At 40.7% G+C, this 14926-nt stretch overlaps 1 protein-coding gene across 1 annotated transcript in view; it reads right to left on the bottom strand.

Annotated features, from left to right (window-relative positions):
* The window catches only part of LOC133644377 (protein WWC3-like), a 50207-nt gene extending 36060 nt beyond the window's left edge, over nucleotides 1-14147 (bottom strand). The window contains exons 1-4 of the mRNA XM_062038798.1: nucleotides 14128-14147; nucleotides 13930-14059; nucleotides 6325-6480; nucleotides 138-199 (exon numbers count right to left, since the gene is read on the bottom strand). Coding sequence (XP_061894782.1) covers nucleotides 138-199; nucleotides 6325-6480; nucleotides 13930-14059; nucleotides 14128-14147 — 368 coding nt within the window. The remainder of the gene's footprint in view (nucleotides 1-137; nucleotides 200-6324; nucleotides 6481-13929; nucleotides 14060-14127) is intronic.
* Between the last annotated feature and the right edge of the window lie 779 nt (nucleotides 14148-14926).

Below are 14926 nucleotides of genomic sequence, written 5' to 3'. Positions count from 1 at the left end.
AATGAAAATGTTATGTTAATTTGGTGTAAAAATGCTATATGAAGTTGCAAAAAAAAATGCACTATGCTAATGGGGTGTAGAAATGCAATGCTAATGTTCTGCAAAATTTGATGCTAATGTCTTGTAAAAACACTTACTTCTTCTTGGCCTCCTCGTACTGCCAGCTGACTTTGACTTTGTCTACCAGGTGTGAGGAGTCCTTAGCGGCGACATCATCACATATGAGAGCAAAGGACTTCATGAGACAACAGCACTGAAAGAATTGACTTTTTATTTGGCTTTTTTAAATTAATAAAGTTATATATTATTAGATGCTAAATTATATATATATATATATATATATATATATATATATATATATATATATATATATATATATATATATATATATATATATATATATATATATATATATATTAGTTAGCATATATTTGATTGAGTTTAGCATATTTAATACATCAAAATGTATCAATATACCTTCTAGTAGAAAATTGAGTGACTACTTGAACTGAAACACTAACAGTTAGCATGCTAGACAGACAGCGTCGGGTAGTAAAATGTGTATACCTGCAAAATTTGCTAAAAAAAAAAACTACCATGCTAACTTTTGAACATGCTACCAGTTAACATGTCTTAAGTAGGAAAATATTTGACTGTAAGGCTTATACATACAAAATTAGCTAAAAAAAATAAAATAAAAAAAGCTAGCTTGCTAACGTGCTAAGGTTTTAACATGCTAACAGTTAACATGCATGAAGCATCAAAATATTTGCCTATAAGGCTTATTCATGCAAAATTAGCTATAAAAGAGAGCATGCTACATGCTAAAGTTTTAACATGCTAACAGTTAACATGCATGAAGTAACAAAATATTTGAATATAAGGCTTATTCATGCAAAATTAGCTAAAAAAGCTAGCATGCTACATGCTCACGTTTTAACATGCAAACAGTTAACATGCATGAAGTAGCAAAATATTTGACTATAAGGCTTATTCTTGCTAAATTAGCTATAAAAGCTAGCATGCTATATGCTAACAGTTAACATGCATGAAGTAGCAAAATATTTGACTAAAAGGCTTATTCATGCTAAATTAGCTATAAAAGCTAGCATGCTATGTGCTAACAGTTAACATGCATGAAGTAACAATATTTGCCTATAAGGCTTATTCATGCAAAATTAGCTATTAAAGCTAGCATGCTACATGCTAACACTTTAACATGCTAACAGTTAACATGCATGAAGTAACAAAATATTTGACTGTAAGGCTTATTCAGGCAAAATTAGCTCAAAAAAAAAAAGCTCTCAAGCTAACATGCTAAAAACTTTTTTAACATCCTAACAGTGAACAACATATTTTACTAGAACGCTTCTACATGCAAAATTAGCTAACAAAGCTAGCATGCTAATGTTTGAACATGCTACCAGTTAACAAGTGTTAAGTAGGAAAATATTTGACTGTAAGGCTTATTCATGCAAAATTAGCTAAAAAAAAAAAGTTATCAAGCTAACATGCTAAAAACTTTTTAACATGCTAACAGTGAACAACAAGGCTTATACATGCAAAGTTAGCTTTAAAAAATTAGCTTGCTAACATGCTAAGGTTTTAACATGCTAACCGTTAACATGCATGAAGTAACAAAATATTTGCTTATAAGGCTTATTCATGCAAAATTAGCTATAAAACCTAGCATGCTACATGCTAACAGTTAACATGCATGAAGTAGCACAATATTTGACTGTAAGGCTTATTCATTCAAAATTAGCTATAAAAAAAAAGCTATCAAGCTACCATGCTAAAAACTTTTTTAACATGCCAATAGTGAACAACATATTTTACTGGAACGCTTCTACATGCAAAATTAGCTAACAAAGCTACCATGCTAATGTTTGAACATGCTACCAGTTAACAAGTGTTAAGTAAGAAAATATTTCACTGTGAGGCTTATTCATGCAAAATTGGCTTAAAAAGCTATCATGCTAATGTTTGAACATGCTACCAGTTAACATGTCTTAAGTAGGAGAATATTTGGCTGTAAGGCTTACTTACACATGCAAAATTAGCTAATAAAAAAAAAGGTAGCTTGCTAACGTGCTAAGGTTTTAACATGCTAACAGTTAACATGCATGAAGTAGCAAAATATTTGACTATAAGGCTTATTCATGCAAAATTAGCTATAAAAGCTAGCATGCTACATGCTGACGCTTTAACATGCTAACAGTTAACATGCATGAAGTAGAAAAATGTTTGACTATAAGGCTTATTCATGCAAAATTAGCTATGAAAGCTAGCATGCTAACGTTTTAACATGCTAACAGTTAACATGCATGAAGTAGCAACATATTTGACTATAAGGTTTATTCATGCAAAATTAGCTATAAAAGCTAGCATGCTACATGCTAACACTTTAACATGCTAACAGTTAACGTGCATGAAGTAGCAAAATATTTGACTGTAAGGCTTATTCGTACAAAATTAGCTAAAAAAAAAAGCTATCAAGCTAACATACTAAAAACTTTTTTAACATGCTAACAGTGAACAACATATTTCTACATGCAAAATTAGCTAACAAAGCTAGCATGCTAATGTTTGAACATGCTACCAGTTAACATGTGTCAAGTAGGAAAATATTTGACTGTGAGGCTTATTCATGCAAAATTGGCTTAAAAAGCTATCATGCTAATGTTTGAACATGCTACCAGTTAACATGTCTTAAGTAGGAAAATATTTGGCTGTAAGGCTTACACATGCAAAATTAGCTAACAAAAAAAAAGCTAGCTTGCTAACGTGCTAAGGTTTTAACATGCTAACAGTTAACATGCATGAAGTAGAAAAATGTTTGACTATAAGGCTTATTCATGCAAAATTAGCTATAAAAGCTAGCATGCTAACGTTTTAACATGCTAACAGTTAACATGCATGAAGTAGCAACATATTTGACTATAAGGTTTATTCATGCAAAATTAGCTATAAAAGCTAGCATGCTACATGCTAACACTTTAACATGCTAACAGTTAACGTGCATGAAGTAGCAAAATATTAGACTCTAAGGCTTACTCGTACAAAATTAGCTAAAAAAAAAAAGCTATCAAGCTAACATACTAAAAACTTTTTTAACATGCTAACAGTGAACAACATATTTCTACATGCAAAATTAGCTAACAAAGCTAGCATGCTAATGTTTGAACATGCTACCAGTTAACATGTGTCAAGTAGGAAAATATTTGACTGTGAGGCTGATACATGCAGAAATTGGCTTAAAAAGCTATCATGCTAATGTTTGAACATGCTACCAGTTAACATGTCTTAAGTAGGAAAATATTTGGCTGTAAGGCTTACACATGCAAAATTAGCTAACAAAAAAAAGCTAGCTTGCTAACGTGCTAAGGTTTTAACATGCTAACAGTTAACATGCATGAAGTAGCAAAATATTTGACTATAAGGCTTATTCATGCAAAATTAGCTATAAAAGCTAGCATGCTACATGCTGACGCTTTAACATGCTAACAGTTAACATGCATGAAGTAGAAAAATGTTTGACTATAAGGCTAATTCATGCATAATTAGCTATAAAAGCTAGCATGCCTACGTTTTAACATGCTAACAGTTAACATGCATGAAGTAGCAACATATTTGACTATAAGGTTTATTCATGCAAAATTAGCTATAAAAGCTAGCATGCTACATGCTAACACTTTAACATGCTAACAGTTAACGTGCATGAAGTAGCAAAATATTTGACTGTAAGGCTTATTCGTACAAAATTAGCTGAAAAAAAAAAGCTATCAAGCTAACATACTAAAAACTTTTTTAACATGCTAACAGTGAACAACATATTTCTACATGCAAAATTAGCTAACAAAGCTAGCATGCTAATGTTTGAACATGCTACCAGTTAACAAGTGTTAGGTAAGAAAATATTTGACTGTGAGGCTTATTCATGCAAAATTGGCTAAAAAGCTATCATGCTAATGTTTGAACATGCTACCAGTTAACAAGTGTTAAGTAAGAAAATATTTGACTGTGAGGCTTATTCATGCAAAATTGGCTAAAAAGCTATCATGCTAATGTTTGAACATGCTACCAGTTAACATGTCTTAAGTAGGAAAATATTTGGCTGTAAGGCTTACACATGCAAAATTAGCTAACAAAAAAAAAGCTAGCTTGCTAACGTGCTAAGGTTTTAACATGCTAACAGTTAACATGCATGAAGTAGCAAAATATTTGACTATAAGGCTTATTCATGCAAAATTAGCTATAAAAGCTAGCATGCTACATGCTGACGCTTTAACATGCTAACAGTTAACATGCATGAAGTAGAAAAATGTTTGACTATAAGGCTTATTCATGCAAAATTAGCTATAAAAGCTAGCATGCTGACGCTTTAACATGCTAACAGTTAACATGCATGAAGTAGCAACATATTTGACTATAAGGTTTATTCATGCAAAATTAGCTATAAAAGCTAGCATGCTACATGCTAACACTTTAACATGCTAACAGTTAACATGCATGAAGTAGCAAAATATTTGACTGTAAGGCTTATTCGTACAAAATTAGCTAAAAAAAAAAAGCTATCAGGCTAACACACTAAAAACTTTTTTAACATGCTAACAGTGAACAACATATTTCTACATGCAAAATTAGCTAACAAAGCTAGCATGCTAATGTTTGAACATGCTACCAGTTAACAAGTGTTAAGTAAGAAAATATTTGACTGTGAGGCTTATTCATGCAAAATTGGCTTAAAAAGCTATCATGCTAATGCTTGAACATGCTACCAGTTAACATGTCTTAAGTAGGAAAATATTTGGCTGTAAGGCTTACACGAGCAAAATTAGCTAACAAAAAAAACAAGCTAGCTTGCTAACGTGCTAAGGTTTTAACATGCTAACAGTTAACATGCATGAAGTAGCAAAATATTTGACTATAAGGCTTATTCATGCAAAATTAGCTATAAAATCTAGCATGCTAACGTTTTAACATGCTAACAGTTAACATGCATGAAGTAGCAACATATTTGACTATAAGGTTTATTCATGCAAAATTAGCTATAAAAGCTAGCATGCTACATGCTAACACTTTAACATGCTAACAGTTAACGTGCATGAAGTAGCAAAATATTTGACTGTAAGGCTTATTCGTACAAAATTAGCTAAAAAAAAAGAAGCTATCAGGCTAACACACTAAAAACTTTTTTAACATGCCAACAGTGAACAACATATTTCTACATGCAAAATTAGCTAACAAAGCTAGCATGCTAATGTTTGAACATGCTACCAGTTAACATGTGTCAAGTAGGAAAATATTTGACTGTGAGGCTTATTCATGCAAAATTGGCTTAAAAAGCTATCATGCTAATGTTTGAACATGCTACCAGTTAACATGTCTTAAGTAGGAAAATATTTGGCTGTAAGGCTTACACATGCAAAATTAGCTAACAAAAAAAAAAGCTAGCTTGCTAACGTGCTAAGGTTTTAACATGCTAACAGTTAACATGCATGAAGTAGAAAAATGTTTGACTATAAGGCTTATTCATGCAAAATTAGCTATAAAAGCTAGCATGCTAACGTTTTAACATGCTAACAGTTAACATGCATGAAGTAGCAACATATTTGACTATAAGGTTTATTCATGCAAAATTAGCTATAAAAGCTAGCATGCTACATGCTAACACTTTAACATGCTAACAGTTAATGTGCATGAAGTAGCAAAATATTTGACTGTAAGGCTTATTCATGCAAAATTAGCTAAAAAAAAAAAAGCTATCAGGCTAACACACTAAAAACTTTTTTAACATGCTAACAGTGAACAACATATTTGTACATGCAAAATTAGCTAACAAAGCTCGCATGCTAATGTTTGAACATGCTACCAGTTAACATGTGTCAAGTAGGAAAATATTTGACTGTGAGGCTGATACATGCAGAAATTGGCTTAAAAAGCTATCATGCTAACATTCGAACATGCTAACAGTTAACATGCGTGAAGTAACAAAATATTTGACAATAAGTCTTACACGTGCAAAATCAGCCAAAAGAGCGAGTATGCTAACATGCTAACGTTTGAACATGCTAACAGTTAAGTGCGTGAAGTACTGTAGCAAAATATATAACCCTAACCCTAAAATATCTGTAAGGCTTACACATGCAAAATTTGTAAAAAAAAAAATAGAATGTTAACAGTAAAGAAATAAAATATGTAACTGAGGTTTGTTGAGGCTAGCATGAGCATTTGAAAGCTTTGTTTTTGTTTACGAATGATGTTTCTTGATGTATTTTTAATGTTTTTTTAGCAAGATGTTGCCACGGCAGAGTGTGCTACCTCGCCCATGATGTCAGTCTGGCAGCCGGAGTCGCAGTACAGCTGCTGCCCGCCGCCCGGCTCGCATGGCGCCCCAGCACTGTTGATGCCCGCCTCGCCAGCCGAGTCGCCCGCACTCAGACTGCCTTGCAGGTTCACTGTCAGCTTGGCCAGACTCTGCCAAGAAATACACCAAAGATGACCATAAACTCAGCTGTAAAAAAAACACAACAACAGGCTTCGCTACACATCTTAAAAATAAAGGCAACTATTCATTTACAAATGTGGGAATTGTACGTTTGATCATTTAGTTGTTCACCAAGTTAGTATGCTAACCTAGCACCATGTTAAAATGTCATGTTAGCATGTAGCTCACATAGCTATGCTAGTGTTGCTAACCTAGCATGATGTTAAAATGTCATGTTAGCATGTAGCTCACATAGCTATGCTAGTGGTGCTAACCTAGCATGATATTAAAATGGCATGTTAGCATGTAGCTCACATAGCTATGCTAGTGTTGCTAACCTAGCACGATGTTAAAATGGCATGTTAGCATGTAGCTCACATAGCTATGCTAGTGGTGCTAACCTAGCATGATAATAAAATGTAATGTTAGCATGTAGCTCACATCACTATGCTGGTGTTGCTAACCTAGCACGATGTTAAAATATAAATGTTAGCATTTAGTTCACATAGTTATGCTAGTGTTGCTAACCTAGCATGATGTTAAAATGTAATGTTAGCATGTAGTTCACAGCTATGCTAGTGTTACTACCCTAGCATGGTGTTAAAATGTAATGTTAGCATGTAGTTCACAGCTATGCTAGTGTTGCTACCCTAGCATGATGTTAAAATGTAATGTTAGCATGTAGCTCACATTGCTATGCTAGTGTTGCTAGCCGAACATGATGTTAAATTGTAATGTTAGCATTTAGTTCACATAGTTATGTTAGTGGTGCTAACCTAGCCTGATATTAAAATGTTAGCATTTAGTTCACATAGCTATGCTAGTGTTGCTAACCTCGCATGATGTTAAAATGTAATGTTAGCATTTAGCTCACACAGCTATGCTAGTGTTGCTAATGTGTGTGTCCTCCTGTGCCACTCCCTAATGTTACATAGTTGCATGTGATACATGACATGTATTACATTGGACAAGTACACAGTCACAGTGTATACGTCAAAAGTGGATCACACACGAACACACAATATTGTTTACATGATACTGTAAACATAAATATAAATAAGTTTGCACATGTGACGGAGCAGATCCTTGCCTTCCACACATCATGTGCTTCAACCCTGAATCATCGTCTTTGTTGCGCTAACTCCTCATTTCTGGGTTGTTTTTTTTGTGCTTGTCTGGCAGAACGAGACGCTGACGTGCGTGTGTAGGAAAGGCCAGGTGGGTGACACACACACACACACACACACACACACACACACACACTTACTTGCTTATGGTAGTCCATCGTATCCGATGATGACTTCCACTTCTTCTATTGGTGAGTTTTGAGGTGACTAAAAAGTCCAATACGAGAGCCACATGGTCTATTGCAATGGGGGCATATGAAGTCAGTGTTTGTTGTGGTCTTGGCTGCAGGGCCCATCTTCCTCCTCTGGCGTTTCCCTTCCCTCGCTGCGCTTCTCTCCTCTTCAAAATGTTGAAGGCCTGCATGGCAGAGTTGCCTCCAGAGAGGACGATCTGAGGCAGAGCTTTCCAGCTGTGTGTGCTGTATTCCACACCTCTTGAGAGTTATTTTCAGTTGGTCCTTATATCTCCGCTTTTGGCCACCTGCAGATCTCTGGCCATGATGAAGTTGACCATACAGCAGTTGTCGCGGAAGTCTATCAACTGACATTCTGATGGTGTGGCCGGCCCATCGCAGTTGGTACTGGAGAAAAGTGGCCTCCATGCTCTTGGTACCAGTTTTACTCAGGACTTCCGTGTGTGGTACACGATCACGCCATGTCAGCCCAAGGATCCGCTGGAGACACTTGATGTGAAAGTTCTCCAGCTGTTGGATGTGGCGGCGATACAGGGTCCAAGCTTCACAGCCATATAATAGTGTGGAGACACAGATGGCTTGGTAGACTGCCACCTTGGTACGTATGCTGAGGTCTTTGTTCACATACACCCTCTTACGCAGTCTACCAAAGGAGGCTGAGGCAGACCTGATTCGATTTTGAACATCATTGTCCATGCTGCAGTTTTCGGAGAGGATGCTCCCAAGATATTTGAAGTCTGGGACTATTGCTAGGGGCTTGTCATCGATGTTAAAGACAGGTGATGGTGGTCGAGTTGGCGGAGGGGAGTTCCACTGGCACAGTACTTCCGTCTTTACAGTGTTCACAGTGAGACCCAGTCTACTATAGGCCTTCACAGCAGCTGTTAACGTCGCCTGCAAAGCCTCTGATGTATGTGCCACGAAGGCACAATCATCAGCATACTGTAATTCCACGATGTTCACAGTTTTGACCTTGGTAGCCGCCTGCAGCCTTCTGATGTTAAATAAGCTTCCATCCAACCTGTAATCCACCAGCACACCACTGCTCCCCTCAACTTCTTTGTGCAGTAGCCAGGTGACACTCATGAGGAAGATGTTGAATAGTACAGGTGCAAGCACACAGCCCTGTCTGACACCTGTGGATACCTTGAAAGGCCTAGACTCATGTCCTCCTGTTGTCACCTGAGCCATCATCCCCTCGTGGAAACTTTGCAGGATGTTTACAAACTTCCGCGGGCAACCAACCCTGAGAAGGACCGCCCAGAGCAAGTCTCTGTTGACCGTATCAAAAGCCTTTGATAGGTCCACAAACGCCATGTATAGATCTTGATGTTGTTCCCGACACTTCTCTTGTAGCTGGCGTGTTGTGAAGATCATATCCACAGTGCTGCGATTTTTCCTGAAGCCACATTGAGACTCAGGCAACAGGTGTTCCGTTATGCTCTGTATGAGTCTTGACAGCATCACTTTGGCTAGAACCTTGCCGGCAGCAGACAGGAGGGATATTCCTCTACTATTACCACAGACAGACTTCTCACCCTTCCCTTTATATATGGTTACAACATTTGCATCCCGCCATTGCTGGGGGACTGCTCCGCGCTTCCATATATCAACAATATAATGGAAAATTGCTCTGGTACAGAGATAGCCTCCCTGTTTAAGGATCTCTGCAGGGATGCCATCCGGGCCAGGGGTCTTGTTGTTCTTAAGTGACCTAATTGCAGCCAGGACTTCAGAGAAGGTTGGTGGAAGATCCAGTTCTTCAATAGTTTGGTAGCTGGGCAGCTCATCCAGCACTGCCAGATCAGGGGTGGCAGGTTGGTTTAAAAGTGTCTGGAAGTGTTCCGCCCATCTATCCACAACTTGTTTCTGGTCCTTTATGAGGGTTGAGCCATCAGCCGACTTCACCGGTGAGAGAGAGGAGTTCCTGGGGCCATGGATGGTTTTCACAGCATTATAGAAGTTGTGCATGTCGTTCTTCACTGCAAAATGTTCAATTTCTTGAGCCTTGTCAGTCCACCAGTCATTTTTCAGTTTTCGTAGAACAGACTGTACCTCCTTCCTTGATGTTCTCCAGTGCTGCTTTAGCCTGACGGATGTAGGGTTGTTCAGGGCTGCGTTATGGGCCTTGTGCATGGTGTCCAGTTTGGTTCTGATGGAATCTGAATTTTCGTCGAACCAGTCCTGATGCCTCCTACGGCGGTAGCCAATAGACTCGGCTGCAGCCTCATAGAGCTTTGAGCTAAGGCAGGTCCAGTTGTCATCAACACTGCCTTCAGGGCTCAGGAAGGGGTCGATTTCCTGGAGCTTCCCTGCAATGGAGGATCGAAGGCTGTTCCGGGCCTCGTCTGCTTCAAGCCGGGCACAGTCCAACCGCTTCTTTCCAATTTTTCGGAGACGAACAGGGGGACGTACTGACGCTCGCAACTTGGAGATAATCATGCGGTGGTCAGTCCAGCAGTCAGCACCTCGCATTGCACGGGTGATGTGCACGTCCTTGGTGTCCTTGCGTCTCACGATGACGTAATCCAGCAGATGCCATTGCTTGGATCGTGGGTGCATCCAGGAAGCCTTGTGTTTATTTTTCTGTTGGAAGATTGTGTTGGTGATTGTCAGGTCATGCTCAGCACAGAGACTGAGTAGCCTCATGCCATTGCTGTTGACCTTCCCGATACCGTGCTTCCCAATCACTCCTTTCCATATGAGGTGGTTTTTCCCCACCCTGGCATTAAAATCACCAAGCAGGAGGATTTTGTCACTGCTAGGGATGCGCTGTAGGGCCTCATCTAGTTCCTGGTAGAAACGGTCCTTTGCCTCATTCTCGGATGGTAAAGTTGGCGCATAGGCACTGAGAAGAGTTGCGTAGCGGTGTTTTGCAAGGGGAATACGGACAGACATGAGTCTTTCACTTATGCCGGTAGGTGTTTCAGTGAAACTGGGTAGCAGGCTGTTTTTTATTGCCAAACCAACACCATGGTGATGCGGACCTTCTGTAGGGTAACCCTTCCAGAAAAATGTATAACCTTGGCCTTCTTCCTTTAGGGATCCCTCATCCAGAAGTCTGGTCTCACTCAAGGCGGCGATGTCAATACCATAACGTCTGAGCTCAGCAGCAACAAGTGCAGTTCTTCTTTGCGGCCTGTCAGGGTTGTTGTCCAGGAGGGTTCTAATGTTCCATGTAGCCAATTTCAGGGGAACTTGTTTATTTTTTGTTTTTCGACCGCGGTAGTGGAATGTCCCGGTAGGTGCGGTATCCTACCCGGGGTATGAAGAGTGGGCAATGTTTAGGCCACCTTTTCTAGGCCTTCCCCCAACTTTGGGGTGAGCAGTGTGGCTCCTAAATAGGGCTGCTCAGTCATACAGGGGTCTGCCGAAATCAGCTGCCACTCAATTCCCAGCTGATAGCGACCATTATAGCCCTGTATCGCTGACGTGCAGGGATCTGACTAGAAGCTCCCAGTTCATTCTAACCTGCCCCCGTTATCAGACATCCTGACGCCGTCAGACTTTGTGCTTCAGAATCCAATTGCTGTTCTGGATCCACCAAGGTCAGAAGCAGAGACCTGTGCGGTGATATGTTTTAAGTGCCTCTGGGGGTGCACAGTTCCCAGCCGCACTATCTTCGCCACAAAGAGATGGAGCCTAGTGGCAAGGGGGAAACCCAGGACAACCAGCACCTCTTCATAGCTGCAGGAGGCCGCCGGAACCCTCAGTCTGTCGTGGCCCGCCTACGTGTGCCTCCATCACGGTGCTTTTCTCTCAGGGTGTGCTCCCCTAGCCCTTGTCTTCCTGGACTTACCCGCAAGGCAGCGGGTCGATCCCCTACCTTTTAGCCTGAAGTCGCGAGACTCCAAATACTGTATGCTGCCACGAGGAGGCAAGGTGAGGGGTCTTAGTGAAGGAGAGGCTATGTACTGACCTCGGAAGGCTTACGCACTCGGCTTCCTTTACCCAGCTGGGTCAGTCAGCGGCAGGAGCTATGCGTCACATGCATCCCTACATGCAACGTCTCTCTAGCATGCTGCACTAGACGCATCACTACACCCTGCGAGCCAGGCCCACAAACACTATTTAACCCATAGATGGGGCAGTGGTTGGCGGACGCCAGGGCGTGTCCACACACCGGTGGGCCTGCACGTCTCGCCTCTGGGGCCCACTGCTGCTCCGAGATCCCCTACAGTTTAGCCTGCGTCCGCAAAGACGCAGTTTACCGTGCGTGGCCACGAGGAGGCACCACAGGAGTCTTGGTGGTGGAGAGGCTTTGTACCAGCAGGAGGAGGCTTACGCACTCGGCTCCTCTTTTCACCCACCCAGGGGCTAGCTGGTGGCGATAGCTGTAAGCAGAGAGTAGCAAGCAGGAGCAGCATGCAGCATGCACAAACTACAAGCACCTTCTGCCACAAATCTAACGCACTGACGCATCACATGCACCCTGTGCGCGAGCACACACACACACACACACACACACACACACACACACACACACACACACACACATATACAAACCCCTTTTCCATATGAGTTGGGAAATGGTGTTAGATGTAAATATAAACGGAATACAATGATTTGCAAATCCTTTTCAAGCCATATTCAGTTGAATATGCTACAAAGACAACATATTTGATGTTCAAACTCATAAACATTTTTTTTGTGGAAATAATCATTAACTTTAGAATTTGATGGCAGCAACACGTGACAAAGAAGTTGGGAAAGGTGGCAATAAATACTGATAAAGTTGAGGAATGCTCATCAAACACTTATTTGGAACATCCCACAGGTGAACAGGCAAATTGGGAACAGGTGGGTGCCATGATTGGGTATAAAAGTAGATTCCATGAAATGCTCAGTCATTCACAAACAAGGATGGGGCGAGGGTCACCACTTTGTCAACAAATGCCTGAGCAAATTGTTGAACAGTTTAAGAACAACCTTTCTCAACCAGCTATTGCAAGGAATTTAGGGATTTCACCATCTACGCTCCGTAATATCATCAAAGGGTTCAGAGAATGTGGAGAAATCACTGCAGGTAAGCAGCTAAGCCTGTGACCTTCCATCCCTCAGGCTGTACTGCATCAACAAGCCACATCAGTGTGTAAAGGATATCACCACATGGGCTCAGGAACACTTCAGAAAACCCACAGTCAGTAACTACAGTTGGTCGCTACATCTGTAAGTGCAAGTTAAAACTCTACTATGCAAGGCGAAAACCGTTTATCAACAACACCCAGAAACGCCGTCGGCTTCACTCATTTACGATGGACTGATACAAAGTGGAAAAGTGTTCTGTGGTCTGACGAGTCCACATTTCAAATTGTTTTTGGAAACTGTGGACGTCATGTCCTCCGGACCAAAGAGGAAAAGAACCATCCGGATTGTTCTAGGCGCAAAGTGTAAAAGGCAGCATGTGTGATGGTATGGGGGTGTATTAGTGCCCAAGACATGGGTAACTTACACATCTGAAAGGTACATACAGGTTTTGGAGCAACATATGTTGCCATCCAAGCAACGTTACCATGGACGCCCCTGCTTATTTCAGCAAGACAATGCCAAGCCACGTGTTACATCAACGTGGCTTCATAGTAAAAGAGTGCGGGTACTAGACTGGCCTGCCTGTAGTCCAGACCTGTCTACCATTGAAAATGTGTGGCACATTATGAAGCCTAAAATATCAGAAGGGAGACCCCCGGACTGTTGAACAACTTAAGCTGTACATCAAGCAAGAATGGGAAAGAATTCCACTTCAAAAATGTGTCTCCTCAGTTCCCAAACCTTTACTGAGTGTTGTTAAAAGGAAAGGCCATGTAACACAGTGGTGAACATGCCCTTTCCCAACTACTTTGGCACGTGTTGCAGCCATGAAATTTGTACATACACTCACACACATATACTTACACACACACACATATACTTGCACACACACACTTACACACATACACAGACATACACACACTTACATACACTCACACACATATACTTACACACACTTACACACACAAACACACACACTTACACACACACTTACACGCACACACACTTACACACATACACACACATATACTTACACTCCCTTACACACACACTTACACACACACACACACACACACACACACACACACACCTGGATGAGGTCCTGCCTCTCCTTCTCTCCCGAGCTGATGGTCTTCTTGATGCTGCGCAGCTCGTGGAAGATGGCCTGCGCCTCGTCCAGCTTGTAGTTGGTGTGACTGCACGACATCTTCCTGTCGATCCTGCCGGGAACACACAGCACCGCCGTCACAAGACACGCCTCCTGACCCCGCCCCCTCCCGTCGCCCACCTCACATAGGTAGTATGCATATAGCTCACATAGCTATGCTAGTGTGGCTAACAAAGCACGGTGTTAAAATGTCATGTTAGCATGTAGCTCACATTGCTATGCTAGTGTTGCTAACCAAGCACGATGTTATAATGTTGGCATGTAGCTCACAGAGGTATGCTATTGTTGTTAACTAGCAAGATGTTAAAATGTCATGTTAGCATATAGCTCACATAGCTATGCTAGTGTTGCTTACCAAGCATGATGTTAAAATATAATGTTAGCATGTACCTCACATTGCTATGCTAGTGTTGCTAGCCTAGCATCATATTAAATGTCATGTTAGCATGTAGCTCACATAGCTATGCTAGTGTTGCTAACCAAGCATGGTGTTAAAATGTCATGTTAGCATGTAGCTCACATAGGTATGCTAGTGTTGCTAACCAAGCACAATGTTAAAATATAATGTTAGCATGTAGCTCACATTGCTATGCTAGTGTTGCTAGCCTAGCACAATGTTAAAATGGCATGTTAGCATGTAGCTCACATAGGTATGCTAGTGTTGCTAGCCTAGCACAATGTTAAAATGTCATGTTAGCATGTAGCTCACATAGGTATGCTAGTGTTGCTAGCCTAGCATCATGTTAAATGTCATGTTAGCATGTAGCTCACATAGGTATGCTAGTGTTGCTAACCAAGCATGGTGTTAAAATGTCATGTTAGCATGTAGCTCACATAGGTATGCTAGTGTTGCTAACCAAGCACAATGTTAAAATATAATGTTAGCATGTAGCTCACATTGCTACGCTAGTGTTGCTAG

The sequence above is a fragment of the Entelurus aequoreus genome, linkage group LG27 (genome assembly GCF_033978785.1).
Source record: "Entelurus aequoreus isolate RoL-2023_Sb linkage group LG27, RoL_Eaeq_v1.1, whole genome shotgun sequence".
Classification (NCBI taxonomy): domain Eukaryota; kingdom Metazoa; phylum Chordata; class Actinopteri; order Syngnathiformes; family Syngnathidae; genus Entelurus; species Entelurus aequoreus.
Note: the sequence above shows the minus strand (reverse complement) of the source record. Positions and strands in the feature narration are given on the sequence as shown.